General features: G+C 36.6%; 1 protein-coding gene across 13 annotated transcripts in view; it reads left to right on the forward strand.

Moving 5' to 3' along the window:
- The window catches only part of tei (teiresias), a 574,056-nt gene that overhangs the window by 352,739 nt on the left and 200,562 nt on the right, over positions 1-20,755 (forward strand). For all 13 annotated transcript variants that reach the window (XM_067771850.1, XM_067771849.1, XM_067771852.1 and 10 more), the window contains one exon: positions 4,352-4,578. In XM_067771850.1, the coding sequence (XP_067627951.1) occupies positions 4,352-4,578 (227 nt within the window). The remainder of the gene's footprint in view (positions 1-4,351; positions 4,579-20,755) is intronic.

A 20,755-nucleotide genomic window follows, 5' to 3' on the forward strand; every position in this document is an offset into this window, starting at 1 on the left:
ACGATGATGTCGTCGATATAGACGTAACAAATTTTCCCGATGTACTGCTTGAGGACATCGTCTATTATCCTTTGGAAAATCGCAGGCGCATTTTTCAACCCGAACGGCAACCGAAGAAATTCATATTTACCATTCATTGTGGAGAAGGCTGTCTTTGGGATGTCCGAATCCTTCATGGGAATTTGGTGAAATCCGGAAGTCAAATCAATTGTAGTATAAAAGTTGGCTTGGCCAAGGCTGCAAAGAGTAGCGTTAATATCGGGAATTGGGAAATTATCGGCGATAGTTACAGCGTTCAACCGTTTATAGTCTATAACCATACGATACTGTTTGTCCCCATTCGCCTTAGGTTTTTTGGGGACTTCGACTTCATCTCTCATACATGCTGGGTAGGGGTAGGATTTACTATACACCGGTTCGTCGGTTGATGTTTTTATTTCTGCACGGACATTCGTGTTTGCAAGCTCATAGCCGTTAAGTGGTTTGAAAAGACCAGAGTATTTATCCAATAGTGAATTAACTTTTCCATGGATATCAAGAGGTAGGTCCTTTCCTAATGTGAAGTTTACATCGAGAGATCTTCTGTCTTTCAAGGGGATTTTGTAATTGTCTATACTAAGGAGGTTATTCTTCCTATCTATTATCGCGCCTAATTTCCTCAGGGTATCGTCCCCAATGATTCCGCAGAATTCACTAAGAGTCGGTAAAACGAAGAAATCAAATTCGGTGGAGTTACCCACACTTTCGAATAGTTTTAGTTTTACTTTATCCTTTATTGGCGATTCCTTCAGGTCCATATCCCTCTCTTCGTTCTCCTCGGGTGTAGTATGGAACACCCTTTGCTGCTTCCGTGGTAGATTTTCTGAACTTGCGCTTCTTTTAAACGGATTTGGGCGATTCATGTAGTTAACGTTGCGTGTCTGTACCGAGGGGTCTACGTCCATTTTCTCTACAGGCGCATGTAGTGGGGTGCTGGCATTTCCAAATCGACCTGACGGGCGGTCACTCTTTACATATGAGTGCTTTTCCTGGTTGCGCCAAATAGGTTTAGGGGGTAACTGGGGAGGCTTGGTCCTATTCCTAAATGAGGAGGTACCTGGCAAATTGTTAACAGGGACAGCCACACGGTTATTGGAATTGTTCGTATGAACGGAAAAATTGCGGAAATCCACATTTTGGATTTCCAAACAGGCTGAATATGCCTCTGGCAATGTTTTGGGGCGTCGTATAAGGAGCATTCGCGACATTTCGCCGCTAAGCCCACGTATAAAAACGTCCAGGGCACGATTTCGGTAGGTTTCTACCAGAACTTTAACGGCATCTTCCGTGTAGGATTCGGCTTTAATTTTATTAATAATAAGGGAGAATTGATGATTCACCCTGGCGTAGAATTCATCGATTCTCATTCCCTTTTGCTGTAGCTGGTGCAGTTGGTGTTCGAGTGTACCAACATCCCTCTTATCTGCGTAGTGCAGGGAGAGGCATTCCTTAATTTTTCCCCAATTGCTATCGAATATATTGTAGGAAATAAGTGCAGAATCAGCTGCTCCCCGCACCTTCTGCCTAATACGTTGGAGAATCGCTCGGTAAAGGGGCTTTCCCTTCATTACCGCAAAGTCTGAAAGGATCACTTCCACAGAGTGAATCCATGAGATGTACTGGACAGGGTTACCGTCAAACACTTGTAGCTCCTTAACACAATCAGGGAGCCTACAGATATCTCTGATCTCAGCCTCAGAGGTGGGTGGCTGAGCCACCACTTCTTCAACCACTGGAGTAGTGGTCGCCGTAGATGAAGAGCTAGCTGAGTCAACGCGAGCCACCCGCTTTTCTAGCAAATTTATTTTTTCAAGAAGGGCGTTGACGGCCCCAGTCAAATTTGTCACTGTGGCCCTTATATCGTCCATTTTTTGTGGGAATATTTTTTTAGTTTACTTTACCTTTGTGTTTTTTATACTCACGTGATGAGATAAATCATCCGTACTCTATCAGAATTACACTGCAGTGCGTACAGGAGCTCTCAGGAATTTTCACTAGTGACCACTATTACGCTGTAATGCCGGTAGTATGTAATGCTGATGATCTTGCTAGAAATTTTCCTTTAGTTTTTTCCACGGTTTCCTTCTTTCAGCTCTTTCTTTTTTGCAAGGACAGTTTTTCCCTTTTTTTTTTCACAGTTTCTTCTTTCTCTTTTTGAACAAATTCTTTTTTGAATTTTTTTTTTTTTTCACAGTTTCTTCTTTCTTTTTTTCGAACAAATTCTTTTTGAATTTTTTTTCCACAGTTTCCTTCACTTCCTGGGTCCCTGTTCGGACGCCAGTTAAAGGACTATAGTCCTTGTTTTATAAAAAAATTAATTTGTTGGGCCAACTCGCCCAACCAACAACACTAAACAACACAAGTTCAAATAGCCTTTTACAAGTATATTTTAACTCAGTTTATTCACAATTATAATTAAGATTAAATTACTCTTAACTCCAATCCGTCCCGAACTCGACTGCCGGCTCTGCCGCAACTGCTCCCATATATAGCCAATCAACAAGCCGCGACGCGCCTCTTGCGTAACTTGCTGACAGGCCGCTGTGTGAGAATGTTGAAGTCGGTTTCTTCCCACAGGTGCTGTATGTGTGCATTTCACAATCATGTGTAATAGAATTTAGCTGACTGTGCGTCTGGAGTAGTTCCGTAGCATGAGTGTTAATTGCCGTCACTAACCATGGCCTTGAATTAAGGTGTTAGGTTGCCATGCGCGGCCGTATGTAGTGAGAACCATAATTTGCAGGTGTTAGTTGCCGTCACTAGCCATGGCCTTGAATTAAGGTGTTGGGTTGCCATGCGCAGCCGTATGTTGTGGGAAAGATAATTTGCTGACTCGGCGCGCGTGTACTGGCCATACGTGGGAATGTTGCGATAAGGGCAACTGGCGTGTGTTAACTTGCATAATCAAGCCCACATTTAATACTTTATAGCACATGCTGAATAGGTTTTAAACATACTCAAGTAAGATAAATCCTTGACCGCACCAAAGAAACTACTCGCAGTTTCTCACTGTGCATGCAATCTCGCGCCACTCGTGCGCTTTCCAAAATGACCTAAAATTAAATGGTGACTTCTACGCGCACTTTGGCAACATTTGGCTCCCCTGACATGCAACCGATGAACGTTTGTGCCCCATCATCTAGCACTGACAGGGATTTAGCATGTACATTAATGACATAAACAGCACCAAAAAGGATATATCATCACATACACATAAGCACATTTATAGCTGAAACTCATTTGTGGAGAAAATTGTGCTGTGTTGGCATGTTGCGAAAAGTTTTCTTGTTAAAATAAAAGTAGCCGAAACAAGGCTATAACCAACAGAATAAAAGTAAAAAATTACAAAAACAAAAAAAAAAAATTTTTAAAAATGGTTCACAAAACTTTCCTCAACTTGAAAAGCGCGAATGTTATTCGACGGTGTGGGGATTTTTAGGGTCAACGTTGAGAGACGGTGATTTATGCTGAAAGCACGGTTTGATTTAATAGCCGCATTAAGCGCCTATTTAGCCTGAAATAAGTGTGGATGTTGTGAACTAGAATCTGGAGGGGAATAAGCAGGCAACAAGCACTATAACAGTAAACAGAAGAAATCTACGGCTATAGAGCAATGCCCAGCGTTTGAAAAATGTTGAAGCAAATTTAATTTTGGGTATTGAAAACTTTTTTAAATAACCAAAAACTCTACTTAAACCCTTGTCGCCTACGACAATTTATGTTTGATATACTTTTCGGCATGCGCGGTTCCAGGAACGGATTTTTACTAGTTTTTTTTAAATATATGTAATAATAACGTAAAAAACAAGAAAAATTAAAAATTAGTAAAAATCCGTTGTGTGATAACAAATTACTATGTAGATTAGTATTATATACTTCATTAGAGTCAATACAAAAAAAAGTGCCCCCCCCCCCCCCCCTGGAACCTCGCATGCTTTTAGGCGTACGTCTATATCGCTTAAGTACTTTCCTACTTGCTCATACCAATCTCTGTTTTTTCTGTGCTGACACTTTCAATTTGTTCTTGTTTATTCGTGAAGTCAGGTCTTGAAAAGGTTAAGACAAAGCTTGGCTCTATTGCGTAATGTATTTAAATAGAGTGCGCCGAAAAGTATGCAGCAATTGACAACAAGTCCCTAATTACAGAATATTACTGCATTATTTGAGGCGTAGCTATTTGTAATGCAAATCTGTTTTAGAAATACGTCTCTCTACAACTCAGCTCTCTCAAATAAAAATAACAATTAAATATATAAGGCCATATAATTTAAACATAAGCTAATTCTGTCAAACATTTTAATTAAACTCGCAGATCGCCCGAAGCCACCATATTTGCTGATAGATTCACGACGCTTGGATGCAGGTAATATATTTGTGCCAGTCAAAGAAAATTCCGAACTCAATTTGGCCTGCGTGAGTGAGGGTGGCAATCCAAAACCGACTCTAACATGGGAGGTGTTGCTGAGTCCGGGTGTGGATCGGCATGCACAGAAGGTGTCAGCTGAGGTATTGGAGCTGGAGGAGGTGAAAAATGATAAGGTAAGTTCAATGCAATGACGGAGAAAATTTTTATTAATACACATATGTGGAAAGTAAGCAATCAGTTTAATTTTTGCTGAATTGTCTTCAATAATGCAAATATTTCGCGAAAAAAATCTATATAAATAAGGTTATGGTACTGAAACAAAATTTTATTGATATCTGCTTATGATAACTGAATATAATTCATCGCTGCTGTGTTGCGCTGAATAATATAAGATCTAGCTGTATTGAGCTGGATAGTGTCATGGACTGTACCGGAGCATTTGAGGGCCTTAACCAATTGATTTGAATTACGCTGAATAAACATAAATGCAGCTAAATTGAGCCAAATAGCGTCAGGCAATATAGTGAAGGCATTGAAAAACTTTAATAAGTTTATTTGAGTTGCGCTGAGTAGTGTAAAATGTAGCTGAATTGAGCTGAATGGCGTCATAGAATAGTTTCAAGCCATTGAGGAGCTTCAACAAATGTATGCGACATATATGAAGGTGTTGCATACTGAGTGCATGCATAGTTACCAGACTGAATTGTTTTACCTTGCTACTTGAAAAAAGGAAAATTTATAATTTCAAAAAAAAAACGTGAGCCGTATTTCTAACGCATGAGCTGAAATGCAGATATATGTTGAAGTATACAAAAATAAGGTATAGGTACTCTTGGCTAAATAAAAATATCTTCTCAACAGTGCATGCAAATTTTTAAATAAAAGTGAGTGCTTAATATTTATAAAAATGGGCTGAATGTGGAAAAAGAGAGCTGCGTATATTAATAATTGGATTAATTTTACTCTTCTGTGACAATTTTTTTTTTGTCTACAGATTAATTCCATGCCGCATAGAAACCAAGTAAGCTGAATGTTTAACTTATTTTAAAATTTCTCCATATTTTGGTTGATTTTCGACAGTGTATTTATACCTTTCATGAACATGAAATGGTATATTAACGTTGGTCCGATGTTTGTAACGTTGAGAAATATAGAAAATATACTCACCATTAAGTATACCGAATTGATCAGGGCGACGAACTGCCATGTGATATAGCCATGTCCGTCTGTCCGTCCGTCTGTCCGTCCGTGTCTGTTTGAACACAAAATAGTCCCTCAAATTTTGAGATATCTCAATGAAATTTGGTATAAGGATGTATTTTTGTATTATATTAGAGATTTGTCGGATCCGGTAGGATCGGACCACTATAACGTATATCTCCCATACAATCGATCTTTCATATAAGACGATTTTGGTCATTCCTGTCGCAATGTAGAAAGTATAAACCTGAAACTCGGTAATATATATTCTAATATATCATATAAGATATCCTGAAAAAATCACTTTGATCGGAGCGATATATAGTTATATCCCATACAACCGATCGTTCAGATAGAAAGATTTTTGGCAATTTCTCCCTTAATTTCCAATATAAAAACATTAAACTTGGTGATATTTATTCTAATATATCATAGAAGATTTCATGAAAAAATCATTTCGATCGGAGCTATATATAATATATATCCCATACAACCGATCGTTCAGATAGAAAGATTTTTGGCAATTTCTCCCTTAATTTCCAATATAAAAACATTAAACTTGGTGATATTTATTCTAATATATCATATACGATTTCATGAAAAAATCATTTCGATCGGAGCTATATATAATATATATCCCATACAACCGATCGTTCAGATAGAAAGATTTTTGGCAATTTCTCCCTTAATTTCCAATATAAAAACATTAAACTTGGTGATATTTATTCTAATATATCATATACGATTTCATGAAAAAATCATTTCGATCGGAGCTATATATAATATATATCCCATACAACCGATCGTTCAGATAGAAAGATTTTTTGCAATTTCTTCTTTAATTTCCAATATAAAAACGTTAAACTTGGTGATATTTATTCTAATATATCATAGAAGATTTCATGAAAAAATCATTTCGATCGGAGCTATATATAATACCTATTCCATACAACCGATCGTTCAGATAGAAAGATTTTTGGCTATTGCTCCCTTAATTTAGAAAGTATAAACCTGAAACTCGGTAATATATATTCTAATATATCATATAAGATATCCTGAAAAAATCACTTTGATCGGAGCTATATATAATACCTATCCCATACAACCGATCGTTCAGATAGAAAGATTTTTGGCAATTTCTCCCTTAATTTCCAATATAAAAACGTTAAACTTGGTGATATTTATTCTAATATATCAGAAAAGATTTCATGAAAAAATCATTTCGATCGGAGCTATATAAAATATATATCTCATACAACCGATCGTTGAGATAAGCGGGCTTTCTGCCATTTTTTATTTTTGTATTTATCTTAAAAATCGTTTAGGTATGTACATCTGTTCACTATATATTTCTTATCTTATACATCCGATTATTTGGAGATTACGGACGGAATAAGATTATTGTTCAGCCCCACTCATGAAAGGTATGAAGTCTTCGGCACAGCCGAAGACTGTCCCCGCCTTACTTGTTTTCATTTTCCTTTGTTAATTTGATTTCAAGGCATGAAAGATATTCGGAAAACCACAAAAGACCACTGAATACGTTCTGAAGCAGAAAAGTGCACTTGCAAGTTAAAGTTTTAAATATTTATATATTCTCAAGCGCGTAATTTCTATTTACTGCATATATCTCAAAATTTCCGTTCAGTACTTACGGTAAATTTGAATACCTTCAAAAATGCATGAATAGGAGCGCTTAGTTACATAAGTCTTTAGGCGATGAGATACAGTTTGCCAAACAGAAAAATATAATTAATCATGCGCTAACTGGAGAGATGCTAAAGTGTTTGGAACATCGATAAAGATTTTGCACTGAAAATATTTTTCTCTAAATTTTAACTTTACGTTAACAGCCAAGTTATAATAAACTTTGGTAAGAACTCCGATGAATTAGTTTCATATGCGCTGTATAAAATAGTTTTACTTATTATGTTAAGCTAACATATATGCCACTAACAAAGCTGGAAGCTGTAAATCAAATTGCGCTGAATTAGATTAAGAAATTTCGATATTGCCAAAAAATACCTTAAATCTTACTATTAAATTTGATTAAAACAACTTCGAACTTTTTAAATTATACGCTGAATTAGGTTTTGAAGGCTTTACGCAAAGTATGCGCTGAATGAGTAACTCAAGCGCTGAATTAATCTATTTTTAATAATTTTTTAGTTCATGTTGTTTACAAAGCTGGAAATTAGTTTAAAATAAATTAATCCTCGTTTATTAAAAAAAATCTTAAGCGAATTTGCGAAATGCAGTTCTAAAAGAGTTACGCTAATACGTGTCAGTGAGCTGCAATTATTCATCTTTTAAGGTTATTAGTGGACTAACCAAAAAATGAGTATTAGTGCGTATGCAAACAAAGAATATCAAGCCTTATATCCACTAACACACATTTACATAGACATGCTTCGTAAAATGAATAACCGCTCATAAACCACGAAGCAGTTCCGTACTCAATTGTCCTATTGAGCAAGAAAGTCAACTGTGTTATGCGAAAACACTAATTGGAATAAGTAAGACTAACAGTGCCATAAAATGAATAAAGTCATATCAATCTTCTAACGCTAGCAACACAACGATGTACATGAAACTAAACTTAATACAGCGCCAAAGTAAAACCGATGATAAACGAAGTATACAGTGTATTACACATGAAATCAATGTGCTACTGAGTTAAAGCGACTATGACATCAGTTTATACTCAACAATGTCATATATGTATGAGACAAATGTGTTACGGGGCACTTGTATATATTTTCTATTTTATGTGCTAATCACTCATAGTATTTGTCTGTACTTTACTAAGTACACATTTAGACACAATTTTTTGGCTAATTTTATTAGTGCTCAAATCAGATCCCTGATACGTATTAATTCCTCACTTAAACTTGTTCAAAGTTCCCACAAAAGTTATGCGCTGAATATGATTTTCCGGCATTTGCAGATAATCTTTTTTAACATCATTAAATATGTTAAGAGCAAAATTACGAGCTTTAGAACTAGGCTGAATTCGTTTCTCAAGCGCTGAGTTAAACTAAGTTTACCAATTTTGTATAAATTGCGACTAAAATAGCTTCATGCGTCAAAGAAGAATTGCGCTTAATGACTTATTTTACGCTAGCTGCTTAAAAATAGTTTTTTTTTTTTGTTACTGAATAAGCATGCCGTGAAGTAGTGAGGCTAGCAAGCACAGAAATACGTACCTATTAATTACTAATTTGTATACTCAGTAGAGCAGAGCTCACAGAGTATATTAACTTTGATTGGATAACGGTTGGTTGTACAGGTATAAAGGAATCGAGATAGATATAGACTTCCATATCAAAATAATCAGGATCGAAAAAAAATTTGATTGAGCCATGTCCGTCCGTCCGTCCGTCCGTTAACACTATAACTTGGGTAAATTTTGAGGTGTCTTGATGAAATTTGGTATATAGGTTCCTGAGCACTCATCTCAGATCGCTATTTAAAACGAATGATATCGGACTATAACCACGCCCACTTTTTCGATATCGAAAATCGAAAAAGTGCGATAGTTCATTATCAAATACGGAAAAAGCGATGAAACTTGGTACGTGAGTTGAACTTGTGACGCAGAATAGAAAACTAGTAAAATTTTGGACAATTAGCGTGGCACCGCCCACATTTAAAAGAAGGTAATTTAGAAGTTTTGAAAGCTGTAATTTGGCAGTCGTTGAAGATATCATGATGAAATTTGGCAGGAACGTTACTCTTATTGCTATATGTCTGCTTAATAAAAATTAGCAAAATCGGAGAACGACCATGCCCACTTTTTAAAAAAAAAATTTTTTTTAAGTAAAATTTTAAAAGAAAAGTTAATATCTTTGCAGTATATAAGTAAATTATGTCAACATTTAACTCCAGTAATGATATGGTGCAACAAATACAAAAATAAAAGAAATTTTCAAAATGGGCGTGGCTCCGCCCTTTTTCATTTAATTTATCTAGGATACTTTTAATGCCATATGTCGAACAAAACATTACCAATCCTTGTGAAATGTGATAGAGGCCTAGATTCTAGGACGATAACTGGTTTCTGTGAAAAAGAGCGAAATCGGTTGAAGCCACGCCCACGCCCACGTTTTATACACAGTCGACCGTCTGTCCTTCCGCTCGGCTGTTAACACGATAACTTGAGCAAAAGTCGATATATCTTTACTAAACCCAGTTCGTATCTGAACTCACTTTATATTGGTGTAAAAAATTATCGAAATCCGACCATGACCACGCACACTTTTTCGATATCGAAAATTATTAAAAATGAAAAAACTGCCATAATAATATACCAAATACAAAAAAAGGGATGATACATACCATATTAAGTAGAAGAAAATGAAAAAGTTTTGCAGGGCGAAATCAAAAGCCCTTGGAATCTTGGAAGGATAACTGTTCGTGGTATTACATATATAAATAAATTAGCAGTACCCGACAGATGATGTTCTGGGTCACCCTTGTCCACATTTTGGTCGATATCTCGAAAACGCCTTCACATATACAACTACCACCACACCCTTTTAAAACCCTCATTAATACCTTTAATTTGATACCCATATCGTAAAAACACATTCTAGAGTCACCCCTGGTCCACACTTATGGCGATGTCTCAAAAAGGCGTCCACCTAAAGAACTATGGCGCACTGCCTTTTAAAATACTCTTTAATACCTTCCATTTTAAACCCATGTCATACAAACACATCCCAGGGTTACCCTAGGTTAATTTTGCTAAGTGGTGATTTTCCCTTATTTTGTCTCCAAAGCTCTCAGCTAAGTATATAATGTTCGGTTACACCCGAACTTAGCCTTCCTTACTTGTTATTAGTTGCTTTTGTGCAAGCCTTGAAAGCGCGAAAAACCCATGTGATTTTATTGAAGAAGTTTAAAAATTTTAATTGCCACCAACTAAGTGGCAATATTGCAGTTGAGCGAGCTAACAAATATACATATATGTTAGTGAGAGAAAAATTTTGCTTGCCATACGCAATTTACGAAGAGAAATTTAGAAATTTTTACTTTACACTAGGCTAAATTAAAAGCGTTTCAAAAAGTTTAACCAAAGAGCTTGTGAAGTAAGTTTTGAATAAGTGTATGAGTATGTCTATGTCAATATGTATATTAGGCCGGGTCGATTTGTGGGGAGGCAAAAAAATCGCCCATTGCTCTGTGAGAATCATATTCTAGGGATCAAAATAAGAAACTTTTCCGAAGGAACCATACCTCTAAAACGAATTCTGATGTCCCCCTTTGGGTCGTAGGGGCAAGTTTTGAAAAATCCCACTTTGGAATGCCTCTGTTTTTTCTTTTTGGAGTTTATTTTTCTCTTTAGAAATTTATTTAGTCAGAACATATGTCAATGAAAAAATGAATTTAACTTAGTAATAGAAAAGAAATTAAAAAAAATTATTAGAAATTAGCGTTTTTACAACCCCTTATAAAACCAAGGCATCACTGTGATGCATTTGCATGTCGTAAACATAGTTGTGTGGGTTTTTTATTCAACCGTTTTAAAAAATGAAGGTATCACTGTGACACAATTGCAGATCGTAAAATTGCTTGTGTTGTTTTTTTTAAGCCACCACAAAACACAGCAGGTAGAATTGAAATTGCCCCTACACAAAAGTTCGATCCAAAGGGGGGGACATCAGAGTTCGTTTTAGAGGTATGGTTCCTTCGGCAAAGTTTCTTATTTTCATCCCTGGAATACGATTTTCACAGAGCAATGAGCGATTTTTAAATCGACCCGCCCTAATGTATATAGTATATACTAATTTATGCATTTTCACAACCATCTCTCATTCACTCGCTCAACGGATGACGTGAATCATTTGCTAGTTATCGTTATAACATGCCAATAAAAATAAAGGATGTCCGTTAGCTATGATGATATACCAACACATGCATACAAGCACATATACATTTGCATATTCGCCTCAGCACGTCCAGCCACTTGTTACTTTGTGTAGTTGTTAGTAAACATGAATTTCCATTTTACAACAAATTTGAGTTATTATGTGGTATAAACTTTAAATTACCATGTAAATTTAACAAAATTGCATTGAAACAAGTAAGGAAGGCTAAGTTCGGGTGTAACCGAACATAACATACTCAGTTGAGAGCTATGGAGACAAAATAAGGAAAATCAATCTGGGGTAACCCTGGAATGTGGTTGTATAACATGTGTATCAAATGAAAGGTATTAAAGAGTATTTTAAGAGAGAGTAGGTCATAGTTCTATGGATGAACGCCATTTAGGGATATCGCCATAAAGGTGGACCAGGGCTGACTCTAGAATTTGTTTGTACGATATGGGTATCAAATGAAAGGTGTTACTGAGCATTTTAAGAGGAAGTGGTCCTTAGGTCTATCGGTGGACGCCTTTCGAGATATCCCCATTAAGGTGGACCATGGGTGATTCTATAATGTGTTTGTACGATATGGGTATCAAATGAAAGCTGTTAATGAGTATTTTGAAATGGAGTGATCCTTAGTTCCATAGGTGGACGCCGTTTCGAGATATCGCCATAAAGGTGACCAGGGGTGTCTCTAGAATGTGTTTGTACGATATGGGAATCAAATGAAAGGTGTTACTGAGCATTTTAAGAGGGAGTGGGCATTAGGTCTATAGGTGGACGCCTTTTCGAGATATCGCCATTAGGGTGGGCCAGGGGTGACTCTAGAATGTTTGTACGGTATGGGTATCAAACGAAAGGTGTTACTGAGCATTTTAAGAGGGAGTGGACATGAGGTCTATAGGTGGACGCCTTTTCGAGATATCGTCATTAGGGTGGGCCAGGGGTGACTCTAGAATGTGTTTGTACGATATGTGCATCAAACGAAAGGTGTTACTGAGCATTTTAAGAGGTAGTGGGCATTAGGTCTATAGGTGGACGCCCTTTCGAGATATCGCCATTAGGGTGGGCCAGGGGTGACTCTAGAATGTTTGTACGATATGGGTATCAAACGAAAGGTGTTACTGAGCATTTTAAGAGGGAGTGTGCATTAGGTCTATAGGTGGACGCCTTTTCGAGATATCGCCATTAGGGTGGGCCAGGGGTGACTCTAGAATGTGTTTGTACGATATGGGTATCAAATGAAAGGTGGTAACGAGTATTTTAAAAGGGAGTAATCCTTAGTTCTATAGGTGGACGCCTTTTCGAGATATCGCCATAAAGGTGGAACAAGGGTGACTCTAGAATGTTTGTACGATATGGGTATCAAACGAAAGGTGTTACTGAGCATTTTAAGAGGGAGTGGGCATTAGGTCTATAGGTGGACGCCTTTTCGAGATATCGCCATTAGGGTGGGCCAGGGTGACTCTAGAATGTGTTTGTACGATATGGGTATCAAATGAAAGGTGGTAATGAGTATTTTAAAAGGGAGTAATCCTTAGTTCTATAGGTGGACGCCTTTTCGAGATATCGCCATAAAGGTGGACCAAGGGTGACTCTAGAATGTTTGTACGGTATGGGTATCAAACGAAAGGTGTTACTGAGCATTTTAAGAGGGAGTGGGCATTAGGTCTATAGGTGGACGCCTTTTCAAGATATCGCCATTAGGGTGGGCCAGGGTGACTCTAGAATGTGTTTGTACGATATGGGTATCAAATGAAAGGTGGTAATGAGTATTTTAAAAGGGAGTAATCCTTAGTTCTATAGGTGGACGCCTTTTAGAGATATCGCCATTAGGGTGGGCCAGGTGTGACTCTAGAATGTTTGTACGATATGGGTATCAAACGAAAGGTGTTACTGAGCATTTTAAGAAGGAGTGGGCATTAGGTCTATAGGTGGACGCCTTTTCGAGATATCGCCATTAGGGTGGGACAGGGGTGACTCTAGAATGTTTGTACGATATGGGTATCAAACGAAAGGTGTTACTGAGCATTTTAAGAGGGAGTGGACATTAGGTCTATAGGTGGACGCCTTTTCGAGATATCGCCATTAGGGTGGGCCAGGGGTGACTCTAGAATGTTTGTACGATATGGGTATCAAACGAAAGGTGTTACTGAGCATTTTAAGAGGGAGTGGACATTAGGTCTATAGGTGGACGCCTTTCCGAGATATCGCCATTAGGGTGGGCCAGGGTGACTCTAGAATGTGTTTGTACGATATGGGTATCAAATGAAAGGTGGTAATGAGTATTTTAAAAGGGAGTAATCCTTAGTTCTATAGGTGGACGCCTTTTCGAAATACCGCCATTAGGGTGGGCCAGGTGTGACTCTAGAATGTTTGTACGATATGGGTATCAAACGAAAGGTGTTACTGAGCATTTTAAGAAGGAGTGGGCATTAGGTCTATAGGTGGACGCCTTTTCGAGATATCGCCATTAGGGTGGGACAGGGGTGACTCTAGAATGTTTGTACGATATGGGTATCAAACGAAAGGTGTTACTGAGCATTTTAAGAGGGAGTGGGCATTAGGTCTATAGGTGGACGCCTTTTCGAGATATCGCCATTAGGGTGGGCCAGGGGTGACTCTAGAATGTTTGTACGATATGGGTATCAAACGAAAGGTGTTACTGAGCATTTTAAGAGGGAGTGGACACTAGGTCTATAGGTGGACGCCTTTTCGAGATATCGCCATTAGGGTGGGCCAGGGGTGACTCTAGAATGTTTGTACGATATGGGTATCAAACGAAAGGTGTTACTGAGCATTTTAAGAGGGAGTGGGCATTAGGTCTATAGGTGGACGCCTTTCGAGATATCGCCATTAGGGTGGGACAGGGGTGACTCTGGTATGTTTTTGTACGATATGGATATCAAATTAAAGGTATTAATGAGGGTTTTAAAAGCGAGTGGCCCTTAGATGTATATGTGAAGGCGTTCTCGCGATATCGACCAAAATGTGGACCAGGTGATCCAGAAAATCATCTGTCGGGTACTGCTAATTTATTTATATATGCAATACCACTAACAGTATTCCTGCCAAGATTCCAAGGGCTGTTGATTTCGCCTTGTAGAACTTTTTCATTTTCTTCTACTTAATATGGTAGGTGTCACAGCCATTTTACAAAGTTTTTTCCAAAGTTATATTTTGCGTCAATAAACCCATCCAGTTACCATGTTTCATCCCTTTTTTCGTATTTGGTATAGAATTATGGCATTTTTTTCATTTTTCGTAATTTTCGATATCGATAAAGTGGGCGTGGTTATGGTCAGATTTGGCCCATTTTTTATACCAAGAAAAAGTGAGTTCAGGTAAGTACGTGGGCTAAGTTTAGTAAATATATATCAGATTTTGCTCAAGTTATTGTGTTAACGGCCGAGCGGAAGGACAGACGGTGGACTGTGTATAAAAACTGGGCGTGGCTTCCACCGATTTCGCCCATTTTCACATAGAACAGTTACCGTCATAGAATCTATGCTCCTACCAGATTTGAGAAGGAGTGGTAAATTTTTGTTCGACTTATGGCAATAAAAGTATTCTAGACAAACTAAATGAAAATGGGCGGAGCCACGCCCATTTTGAAATTTTCTTTTATTTTTGTATTTTGTTGCATCATATCATTACTGGAGTTGAATTTTGACTTAATTTACTTATATACAGTAAAGATATTAAATTTTTTGTTAAAATTTGAATTTTAAAAAATTTTTTTTTAAAAAGTGGGCGTGTTCTTCATCCAATTTTGCTAATTTTTATTTAGCACATATAGAGTAATAGTGGTAACGTTCCTGCCAAATTTCATCATGATATCTTCAACGACTGCCAAATTACAGCTTGCAAAACTTTTAAATTACCTTCTTGTAAAAGTGGGCGGTGCCACGCCCATTGTCCAAAATCTTACTAATTTTCTATTTTGCGTCATAACGTCAACCAATCTACCAAGTTTCGTCGCTTTATCTGTATTTTGTAATGAATTATCGCACTTTTTCGGTTTTTCGAAATTTTCGATATCGAATAAGTGGGCGTGGTTATAGTCCGATATCGTTCATTTTAAATAGCGATCTGAGATGAGTGCTCAGGAACCTACATACCAAATTTCATCAAGATACCTCAAAATTTACTCAAGTTATCGTGTTAACGGACGGACGGACGGACGGACATGGCTCAATCAAATTTTTTTTCGATCCTGATTATTTTGATATATGGAAGTCTATATCTATCTCGATTCCTTTATATATGTACAACCAACCGTTATGCAATCAAACTTAATATACTCTGTGAGCTCTGCTCAACTGAGTATAAAAAGAAAAAGCTTGTACAGTGTGTTTGTGTGTGTGTGTGTCCCAGTTAGTGCGGATTCATTGCTCTAGCTATGCTTAAATTTATTTTATCATGTAACAGTATAAATAATGACCAATATAGGAGTACAAATCTATGTAAATATAAACATATATGCAAAATTTTCTATGGATTGCAATTTGTATGCATTCTATTACACCCTCTAGGAAATGTGTAACATATTTTGTTTGAAGTAAATTAAGTAATATTTTAATGATAAATAAAAAAAAACAGATATAAACGAAAAACCGAAAAATTACCCCGGGTCCCTCTGAAGATTGCCAACGTCAACTGCAAACATCAGCGCACAGATAGTGATTTAACGTGCACGAAAAATGTCGGTAAAAGAAAAACAAAATGCGCTGAATTGGCTTGAAAGGTCGGAGCATCAAAGATTGTTTTATATCTATAAAAACCATTTACTTTATGAGCAATCTGCAAAGAGTAATACAGAATGACCAAGGAGACATCTGCATGTTGAATTATGCATCTGTAAGAGGTGAAATTAGTAAACAAACGAATGCCGCTGAATATACTCAAGAGCTTGCTGAATAAGTCTCTTACATCAACAAAAAAAATTATATACGTACAAACTCGAATATCTAAAAGAGAAAGAAGTGAATTAGAAAGCTCGAAATATGCCCATATAAGCTTATTCATATAAAAAATAAGGTAGTAATGTAAAAGAAGCGTTGAATATATTTAGAAAGGTGCTGAATAAAATGTTTCGGATGTTTTCATGTAAAAACTGCAAAAGGAAATACTTTATGGGTAGATTTATGTGAAAATGAAAAAAATTATGTCGACGGTTAAATATTAATTTTATATAAGTTGTGAAAAAATTATAAGCTGAATTTACTCAAAGCTTTGCTGAATAAGTTGATTTTGAACTTAAAAAAGTTTATATTTAAAACTCAGAAAGAAGTAATTTTTTGACATGTAAGGATAAAGTAAACACACATCCGTAATATAATATAAGCTATGTGCGTGGAGCTTTAGTTGCATTTGACAGACGACAGTTGTCAAATGCAACTGCGGCCCACGTCACTGACAGGAAAAATATTATACACAATAAGTTTGCACTTAAGCCGGACGGACGTGTCCAAAGAAAAAGTTTTTGTTTAATTGTTGAAGCTTATTTTGGAAGTCGGAACTTTTTATGGTGACCACGTTATTATTCCAAAAACAAAATACAATTTTTCAAATTTAGAAAAATTAAAAAATAACAATAATTATCATTAGAAAAAAATTATTATTCTGGCCTTGAGCTCAATTCGAACCTTGAATGATTTATCAATAGGTCGATAAAAACAAAAACAATTGTTAATAAACCATGAGCACTTGGGAATGTGAAACAAAGTAATTGACAATAAACAAAAATCCAGCATTATCAGTGATTTGCACCAGATGGCGCAACACTGAATAAATATAGTTGGTAAAAGGGAATAGAAGTAGCAAATTTGCCAGTCAAACAAACCACCGCTGTATAGCTAAATTGTTAGCGCAGCATACCTAAAGCGTACTGATGATGAAGGCTTAGCACCCTTCGAAATGGATCTATCTGCGCAGCTATGGCAGGTTGTCTGAAAAATTTTCTAATTACTATTCCAAAAACAAAATACAATTTTGCAAATTTAGAAAAATTAAAAAATAACAATAATTATCATTAGAAAAAAAATTATTGTTCTGGCCTTGAGCTCGATTCGAACCTTGAATGATTTATCAATAGGCCGATAAAAACAAAAACAATTACTAAAAAAAAATAAAACATAAATAAACACAAAACTGTAATAAAATGGGAATGAGTAACGTTTCATATAAAAATTACAGAAATAAATATTTTATGAGGAATTTCATGTGAAAATCATTTGCATATGCTGACTTTATTGCTGTTTTTAAAAATGTATATGCTTAAACCTATTTCAGAATCGTAACAAATGAAGTATGAGCTTCATCAGCGGCAGCTGATAAGCGCTAAATTCAACTTTGAAAGCTGGCTGGCAAATATTTATCCCTAAAAGGCTTCAAAACTTTGAAAGTGTTGAATTTGCAAACTTTGCAAGGTTCTTGAATTCCTTAAAATGGCGCTTAATTTAACATTTCAAATTACATTGAACTAAAGTACATAATTACACAGCCACAGTCTTAACAGTTATTATTTCCAAAGCAAAATAAAGCTATGTTTATTAAATAGCATATTTAATTTTCTTATTTCGAAATTAAAATATTTATAATCAATTAATTAACTTACAGCGCTGAATTCAAAAATCCTGGATACAATAGCCTCATAGCTTTATAAAATATTATTTTACGAATCCCGCAAGGTTGCTGAATAGCTTAAAATTTCGCTGAATAGTATACTTTTGCAACTAAAATTTATATAATTAAATTTCCTACATACTTACTTTGACCAATACATTTACATTAATTTAAACTAAGCAGGTAATAGCCAAAAGCTCACTCGTATCCCGCACTGACAAAAAACAGCAGAGTCAGCAGCCCAATAAAGAGCAATGTTGAGCTGAATTAATATTATCGCGCATGGAATATTTCATAAGAAACGAGCGGAAGGCATATAAACGATTGTACTGTTGGCTCACACAAATTCGTGCTTTATAAGGCTTTTTGTGAGCTTTTAAACGAAGGTAATTTAAAAGTTTTGCAAGCTGTAATTTGGCAGTCGTTGAAGATATCATGATTAAATTTGGCAGGAACGTTACTCTTATTACTATATGTATGCTTAATAAAAATTAGCAAAATCGGAGAACGACCACGGCCACTTTTTAAAAAAAAATTGTTTTTTAAGTCAAATTTTAAAAGAAAACTTAATTTCTTTACAGTATATAAGTAAATTATGTCAACATTCAACTACAGTAATGATATGGTGCAACAAAATACAAAAATAAAAGAAAATTTCAAAATGGGTGTGGCTCCGCCCTTTTTCATTTAATTTGTCTAGGATACTTTTAATGCCATAAATCGAACAAAAATTTACCAATCCTTGTGAAATTTGGTAGAGGTTTAGATTCTAGGACGTTAACTGTTTTCTGTGAAAAAGGGCGAAATCGGTTGAAGCCACGTCCAGTTTTTATACACAGTCGACCGTCTGTCCTTCCGCTCGGCCGTTAACACGATAACTTGAGCAAAAGTCGATATATGTATCTTTACTAAACCCAGTTCGCGTACTTATCTGAACCCACTTTGTATTGGTTTAAAAATGGCCGAAATCCGACTATGACCACGCCCACTTTTTCATTTCATTTCATTTATTTATTGACAGTATTAGCACAATAAGATCTTGTGTCTTGCACTCGATATCGAAAATTACGAAAAATGAAAAAATGCCATAATTATATACCAAATACGAAAAAAGGGATGAAACATGGTAATTGTATTGGTCTATTGACGCAAAATATAACTTTAGAAAAAAACTTGGTAAAATGGGTGTGACACCTACCATATTAAGTAGAAGAAAATGAAAAAGTTTTGCAGGGAGTAATCAAAAGCCCTTGGAATCTTGGAAGGAATACTGTTCGTGGTGTTACATATATAAATAAATTAGCGGTACCCGACAGATAATGTTCTGGATCACCCTGGTCCACATTTTGGTCGATATCTCGAAAACACCTTCACATATACAACTAAGGGCCACTCCATTTTAAAACCCTCATTGATACCTTTAATTTGATACCCACATCGTGCAAGCACATTCTAGAGTCACCCCTAGTCCACGTTTATGGCGATATCTCGAAAAGGCGTCCACATATAGAACTAGGGCCCACTCCCTTTTAAAATACTCATTAACACCTTTCATTTGATACCCATATTGTACAAACAAATTCTAGAGTCACCCCTGGCCCACCTTTATGGCGATATCTCAAATTCTAGAGTCACCCCTGGTCCACCTTTATGGCGGTATCTCTAAAAGGCGTCCACCCATAGAACTAAGGGCCACTCCCGTTTTAAATACTCATTAACACCTTTCGTTTGATAACCATATTGTATAAAGGCATTCTAGAGTCAACCCTGGTCCACCTTTATGGCGATATCTCGAAAAGGCGTCCACCTATAGAACTAAGGCCCACGCATTTAAAATACTCATTAACACCTTTTATTTGATACCCATATCGTACAAACAAATTCTAGAGTCACCCCTCGTCCACCTTTATGGCGATATCTCGAAAAGGCGTCCACCCATAGAACTAAGGGCCACTCCCGTTTAAAATACTCATTAACACCTTTCGTTTGATAACCATATTGTACAAACGCATTCTAGAGTCAACCCTGGTCCACCTTTATGGCGATATCTCGAAAAGGCGTCCACCTATAGAACTAAGGCCCACGCCCTTTTAAAATGTCATTAATACCTTTCATTTGATACCCATTTTGGACAAAGAAATTCTAGAGTCAGGCCTGGTCCACCGTTATGGCGACGTCCCTAAATGTCGTCCATCTATAGAACTATGGCCCACTCCCTCTTAAAATACTCTTTAGTACCTTCCATTTGATACACATGTCATACAAACACATTCCAGGGTTACCCTAAGTTATTTTTACTGTATGGTCATTTTCCCTTATTTTGTCTCCACAGCTCTCAACTGAGTATGTAATGTTCGGTTACACCCGAACTTAGCCTTCCATACGTGTTATGTTATAATTTTCAAATTTTAGTTTATCAAAATTTTAAGGCAGGTCAAGGATGCTCTCACCTAACAGCATACAAATCCAGGAGCTTTTGCTGCACTGGCGATAAGGCTAGGTTGAACTAGCTGGTTTATGAAGACCTTCATAGACCAAAAGCATCAATAGAAGAAGTTTCAACTTTGGGGCGGTTTGTTGCTGTGCTGCCCGGATACTAAAGGCACGAGCTCAAGTAGTACACCCGGAGCCATTTTAATGCACTGTATCATAG

This window comes from Eurosta solidaginis, chromosome 3 (genome assembly GCF_040869045.1).
Source record: "Eurosta solidaginis isolate ZX-2024a chromosome 3, ASM4086904v1, whole genome shotgun sequence".
NCBI lineage: Eukaryota > Metazoa > Arthropoda > Insecta > Diptera > Tephritidae > Eurosta > Eurosta solidaginis.